Source organism: Ursus americanus, chromosome 4, assembly GCF_024610735.1.
Source record: "Ursus americanus isolate L20-20 chromosome 4, mUrsAme1.1.p, whole genome shotgun sequence".
NCBI lineage: Eukaryota > Metazoa > Chordata > Mammalia > Carnivora > Ursidae > Ursus > Ursus americanus.
The window spans coordinates 97,323,893-97,330,764 of NC_142130.1; the positions used below are offsets into that span (position 1 = coordinate 97,323,893).

General features: G+C 59.8%; 1 protein-coding gene across 5 annotated transcripts in view; it reads left to right on the top strand.

Annotated features, from left to right (window-relative positions):
- AGPAT3 (1-acylglycerol-3-phosphate O-acyltransferase 3) overlaps positions 1-6,409 on the top strand; it is a 90,871-nt gene extending 84,462 nt beyond the window's left edge. For all 5 annotated transcript variants that reach the window (XM_045774193.2, XM_087861841.1, XM_045774194.2 and 2 more), the window contains exons 8-9: positions 814-1,012; positions 1,597-6,409. In XM_045774193.2, coding sequence (XP_045630149.1) covers positions 814-1,012; positions 1,597-1,685 — 288 coding nt within the window. In that variant the 3' untranslated portion in view covers positions 1,686-6,409. The remainder of the gene's footprint in view (positions 1-813; positions 1,013-1,596) is intronic.
- Positions 6,410-6,872: the final 463 nt, after the last annotated feature.

Here is a 6,872-nt window from a genome sequence, read left to right on the forward strand (position 1 = left end):
GCCGCTCCCCCCCACGTGTGTGGCCACCACACATGCCACACACGTGCGTGCGTACCAGCTACGCTTCCCCACCTGGGTCCCAGATCAGGAGGGCACGGAGCTGCCGCCTGAGGAAGCCATGGCCCCCGTGTGCGCTGTGGCGGGTCCGTCCTCAACAGTGGGCAAGCTGAGCCCCCTCCTCGACCCTCCCCAACACCTGTGAGCTGGAGCCCACCGCCAGTCCTGGGTGTAGGCCTGGGGCTGAGCCACCAGCACATGGGGAGGCCCCCGGGAAGCGAGGTGGTGCAGGAAGGGGGGCGGTGACAGGAGGAGGCCCGGCCCCAGGCACGGCTGTCGAGGCCGCAGAGAGGTGGGCTGGGGTCGGGGGGCGGGGTGCACCTTTTCCACCAGTGAGCTCCGCGTTGAAGAATGGAATGCTCTGGCCCCTCGTCTCCCTGCTCTCACCTGCTCCTTAGCCTCCAGGAGACAGAGGAAGGAGAGCTGAGGTCACTTTCGTGGGTGACGTAGCAGGTGCAGACGATGGCAGGACTGGTGCCCGGGCCGCCGGGCCCCCAGCGGTCAAGGCCGCTGCCCGCCAGCCCACCACAGGAGGTAGCGGGAGGCGACCAAGGGCCCCACCAACACGCCAGGCACGGGCGCCCAGCTCTCTTTGAGCTTCCGCCAACGCAAGCAGCCGCGGGACTCCACGAGGGTCCTGCCGTGCCCCCCCCCACCACGCACACAGTAGTTGCTTTATTTATGGGACCGTGGATGGGCAGAGTCCTCGTCGGCGGTAGAACACCTCACGCGGCGCGCTCTCCCTGACTCTTGCAGGACGCCTTGCAGGAGATGTACAACCAGAAGGGCGAGTTCCCAGGGCAGCAGTTCAAACCCCCCCGACGGCCGTGGACGCTCCTGAATTTCCTCTCCTGGGCCACGGTCCTCCTGTCCCCTCTCTTCAGTTGTGTCTTGGGCGTCTTTGCAAGTGGCTCGCCTCTCCTGATCCTGACGTTCCTGGGGTTTGTCGGGGCAGGTAACGAACGTGAAGAACACGGCTCGAGGTGGGGTCTTCTGTGCGCCAGCCTGGGAGCCGGCGAGGAGGCTGGCCTGTAGGGAGCGGGGTCCACCTGGAGTCTTTCCGGCCTCTGTCCAGTAAGCCGCAGGGCCGTGCAGACCACAGTCACGTCCCCGGGCCATCTCTCTACAAAGCGGCCAGCCACCTGCTCTTGAGGCATCGTGTGCTGCAGCTGGGCGGGCTCCTCTGTCTGCACGATGGTCTGAGGTCTCCGAGGACACGGTCATGCCTCATAGCCCTGCACACAGCCCTGGGCTCTCCGGACTCCCCCGGAACCTTAGCAGATGGACGGGCACCCAGTCTGTCCCGGGCACCTCACAGAGCACGGCAGCCCCACCAGGCCCACGCCCACCTCCTGCTCCCGCCCCCTGAGCCCCCCAGACAGGTGGCCTCTGTGGTGGGAGGGGGGAGGGACCGGGGAGAGAGCTGGCCTGCTGTCCCCAAGGGAGGTCAGTAGCAAAAGGTCGGGACCCCCCAATATCAGTTTTTCCAATCGGATGGCCAAGCGACTAGTCTAACCTTGCCTTTTTCCTATTTTAAAGCTTCCTTTGGAGTCCGCCGACTAATAGGAGTAACTGAAATAGAAAAAGGCTCTAGCTACGGAAACCAAGAATTTAAGAAAAAGGAATAATTACTGGCTGTGATTGCACATACATAGTCTGACGGGGGCATCCAATTAACTCCATTAAAAACAGAGCAACACACAGATCGGAAAAAAAGACCCTTAGAAACTATTTTTCTTATTAACTGGTGACTAATACTGACCAGGAAACCTTGAGCCAAGAGAGAAGCCATCGGAGGCCCGCAGACGATGACTCTGGCCGCATCCCTGCACAGGGGGCGAGAGTCCACCACGGAGCCGGGCGGGGGCAGCCACTCCTGGGGTCACGGGTCCCACCCCTGTGTCATCGAGAGAGAATTCTGTCCGCCAGAGGGAGCCTTCAGACGCTTCCTCTTCTTAAACTTAGATCCTGTTTTTGTTTTTTATCGGTTATTTCGGGAGCTCACCCTGGCCCTTCACCTCCTTCCCTCCCCCCAGCGAACCTTCCCCTGCCCCCCTGGGAAGAAGGACATGCAGGTCCCAGGCCCCCAAAGCGCCTGCCCGTCCTGCCCAGCCCCGCCCCGCCCCTTTGCTTCTGGCCGGTGGGGTGGGTGCGCAGAGCGTTCTCGGGGTGATGGGCACACGCCGAGTGTCGGATGGGCGGGTAGCCCCCTTTCACTGTCGGACCACCGCTTGCCCGTTTCCTCCCTAACCCCGTGTGTTAGGACCTTTCATCTGTTTTTATAGTGAAGGGGCCCCTTGCCCCGGTTCCTGGAGCCCCCGTCCCTCTTTCTCCTCCCGGCCTGCACGGGGCTGCACCCCTGCCCCCGGTGCCCCGAGAGGGCTGGCCTGCAGCCCACAGGGCTCTTGGACGCTCGTTTAAAACGATGTCAGCACCAAGCCTCTCTTCTGGAGGTGGTGGGAGACTGTTCACCTGGAGCCCGTTGGCTGCTAGAGGTTTTATTTTTACAGTTGGTCAGTTGCTGGCTCTCCGCTCCCTGAGAAGTAGAGGCAGTGAGCCTCCCCGGACCCCGCCACCATCCCTCTCCCAAGCAGGCCCCGGGGCCCCAGGGGTGGCCTGCCCCTGTGTGGCGGGCGTCACCCCAGGTGCCCAGGGGCACGGCTCCCCCTCAGCTCCCCCTGCCACGGGGTGTCCCCGGTGACCTGCCTTGGACCCGCGGACCCAGGACGGCTGTGCGTTCTACAGATGGGGGTGTGGGGCTGGGGCTGCTGGGCTGGCGAAGGGAGGGGCATGGGGGCCCCCACAGCCAGCTCCCGGGCTCAGCTCCAGCGTCCTGCTGCACGGCCCACCTGTGCGGGCTTCCCTCCTAATCTAGGCCTGCTGTTTTCCAGTCACAGTCCCCTCGCGCTGCTTAGCAAGGGAAGCACGGCTAGCGGGTGTTCGCGCTGGTGCCCTGTAGGCAGCATTCCAAAGAGGGGCAGGTTGAATTTTCTAGGAGAGGAGGGGGAGGAAAGAGGCCTGGGAGCAATAGAAACTAGATTGGACAAGTGACCATGCATCAGCCCTCAGCCTGTACTTGGGGAGCATTTCTCGAGCCCGCACCTGCTCTTAGGAGACACGGCTGGTTCTGTGTGGTCGCGGGGTGGAGGGCGGACGGAGCAGAGCTCCTGAGAGGCTGCGGGCGAAGGCAGGACGGCCCCCCTCCCGGCTCACGCCCCGCACTGCGGGGAGGGGCTGCTACTCGGCCCGCGTGTGTGACGGACGAGCTCACTCGCACCCGGGGTGTCGTGGAGCAGCGGCAGGGCACCGCCGCGCAGACGCACCACCTACAGGACGCGGATGTCGATCTTGCACCTGCTAACTCCTAGCTCGTTGCCCGGAGACGTTCTCTCCCCTCGGAGCCCCTGTGCGCGGGGCGAGTCCGCCCGGAGTCGCTGAGCGAGCCGCACAGACTCCCGTTCGCACAGAGACCGAGGCCAGCCAGGTTTTCAATCTCAGCGATTCCCTTCTGAGCTAACAGACGAGCTTGTGCACTTGATGCCAAGACCTTGAGAGCAATAAAACCTACACCACGAATGTTCGGGGTTTTTGTTTGTTTTTAGAGGGGGAGCCACTTCAGAAAGAGAAGGGAGAGGGGAACTCCTTTAATTTTTAAAATAAATCAGACTAGTCCTTTCCTTTTCTCTTTACCCCCCACAACTGAGCTTGCTCTGTTGCTGACATCATGTCCGAAGAAGCCTGAGTGCTTGGACCATGCGGGCTGGCCGCGGTTGGGATGCATCAGGCCCTGGGCCCCGGGCATCCCCCGTGGGCACCCCACAGGCTGAGCTCGGAGCCTGGGGGCCTGGTGGCTTGTCTCAGTGCAGACCCACACCCGGCTCTCAGGCATCTTCCACGCATGCACCTTGGCCCTGCCCTGTGAGTGCATTCGGGTCGTGGTCACTACCCACGTGTCCAGCCGAAGAGAGGACCACGGCCTGTTTACCCTCCTCTGGGGAGTTCCAGGGGCTTCTAAGGTGCCTGTGGCAGCTACCAGCACCTGGGGACTCTGTGATAGCAGCGTAAGTGACCGTCCCCACTGCGTGCGGGCGAGGAGGCGCTGGGGAAGGGCTTAGCTGGTCAGAAAGCAAGCATGTCCTCGTTTGCGATGAATCCAAGGGAAGAAGCGACCCTGGCCATCCGGTGCTTGGTGGCAGCATGGCCCTCCCTGAGGAGCCCCTACAGTCCCTGTCCTCAGGGAGCACAGAGCCTAGCTGAGGAGGTGAGTTCTGAACGTACAAACCACAAAATAGCAACGTGAGACAGCACTTTGTTGTAAACCACACACGGATGGTCACCGACCCATCTGGAATCTCCACTCGTCTGTCCCTCCGACTCCCCCTCTGCACCCCACGGCATGAGAACCTTTCCTTCCACTCACATGGTTACTGAGCATGAAAGTGGAGCGTGCCGTTGGAGCGCTGTCCGCAGGCTGCCGAGCCCACGCGGCTACCGCGGGGGGCCGGATTTGCGGTGAAGAGTCCGTCACTCTCTGCACGTTGCTTTGTCTCTGCTGAGACACTTGCAGGACAATCCACTCCGTCTTTCCAGCCCGCTGATTTTCAGCCGGACTATTCAACCTTTGTGTGAGCTCATGCTTCCCAGTTCTCACTGATACCTGCATGCTTTCCCCAGCACGCAACGCTCGGTGTCCCGTGGTGTCATGTGGCTTCTAACCCTTCCGCACCGTAACCAGGCTTAGGGTGACAACGGTGGGCCTGGCGTGCCCACCTGCTTCCTCTCTGGACACAGCACGTCCCTAGCCCAGGTGCTGGCCCCTTTCCCTAGCGAGTGAGCTCCTGCAGGAAAGCGAGCCTCTGTGAGCACCCGGGCCGTGGGGCCGCCAGGGCGGATGCTTGGGTTCCACATCCTCTCCTGTCAGGGCCGGGACACACCAGCGCAGGGACGGGTTGGGGTAGAAGATGTCACACTGCGTTCTGCTTGGCTGAGGGGTAGACACACGTGAACTCAGTTTTACCACAAGCATTCCGGGAAATTGGTGGCATTCTCATAAGCTGCTCGCTGACATAAAGGACAAGAGCACTTTGAGGAGACCGAGGCTATGGCTCCGCCCCGTCAGCAGCAAGTATTTTTTTCAAAGACAATTGAATTGCTTAAAATTTTTAAGCTCTGTAATGACAAGTCCATCTGGAGTTTTCTTTTCTCATAAACTTTTCAGTTTCTTAACTTTCTGTTGCAAAAGCGATGGGATGGACGTCGAACTGTGAATGAGGCCCTGAAATGCACTAGCCCTGAGCTGCTTGATGCAATGAAGACACGCGTCTGACCTGCTTGTACCCTTGTCTCAGGCTTGGAAGATTTGTACGTTGTGACAATCAAACGTGACTCGTCTAAATGCCGGGAAGGTCACTGGCTTCTTCACCAGAAAGACCGTCCGCAAGGACCGTAACTGTGAACGAGCACCTCTCTCTTTGGAAAACCGCGCAAACCCCTGACTCGGTGGCGTGACGGGCGTCGGGGTTCTTTTTCTATCACTGATGACCGGTCCTGCCTGACTGTTGGCCAGTTTCGAGAGAATGAATTCCATACAGGGCGCGAATGTATTATACGGGTGTTTCCTTTTGTACACTTCATTTTTACAAGTTTTGCTACTCACAAGCTTTATGGCGTTGAGGACCGCGGTGTTTTTGGCCTATGGGAGCCTGTGGGGGCGGGGTGGGGCGGGCGAGCTACCGAGGTTCTGCAAGCCTGCGTCCCAGGCGTCCGGCTGTCTGCCGGGCTCTGCGGGGATCGCTCTGGGTGTGCGTGTGCGTGTGCGTGTGCGTGCGTGCGTGAGCAGTCGTGCTTTGCAGGTGCGGTGCTGCGGGCGCCAGGCGTGTTTGTGCACATTGCTGCTGTTGCAGGGATGGAGGAACCTTGTCTCCGGCGCGCCTGGGAAGCGGGATGTCCGGTGTCCGGGCGCCCACCGCACGGGCCGCCCCGCGGGGGCCGCTCTCCCCGCCGCGCTGCTGGCTGCGCTTCCCACGCTTCTCCATCGCGTGTAAGATGCTTCCGGAAGGGGAACCCGGAAAGGAGAGTGACCACCTGGCAAGGGCAAGGGGAGCATCAGCTGTGCTCCAAGTGCTCCATGACCTCTGCCTAAACGTGGTCTTAAAAGCCATCAAGAACAAAAGGTTTTCCAAAGTAAGCGTGTATATATCAGAAATTATTTTTTGTAACAACGAATTCATTCTATGGAGAAAATCAAGGAAAATTTTTTCTTCTTTATAAAGAAAAGAACTCTTGTTGGAACCAAGAGCTATTCCAGGTTCTCATTTGTCTGTCTTGTGAAAATAAATCGAGCTGAAAGAATCGTGGTGTCACCTGTGCTCGGGGAGCAGCCCCCCCCCCCATGATGTGCTTTTTCGCTCTGCTCCCAGGTGGCTGTGGCTGTGGGGACGGGGCCACGTCCACGCTCTGCTCAGGCCACCTGAGACCACGCTTAGATGGGCTCTCCCAAAAGTTCTACATCTAGACTCATTTTTAAAAATATTGGTCCTCAGAGGGGCGCCTGGGGGGCTCTGTCGGTTGAGTGTCCGACTCTTGGTTTCAGCTCAGATCGTGATCTCAGGATCGGGAGATCGAGCCCCACGTTGGGCTCTGCGCTGGGTGCAGAGTCGGCTTGAGATTCTCTCCCTCTGCCCCTCCCCCCTCTCACACTCACACACACACTGTCTCTCAAATAATAAACAAACTTCTAAAAAATAAAAACATGAGTCCTCAGAGCACACGTGTGCCAACACATACACGCATACACACACACACACACAGGTGTG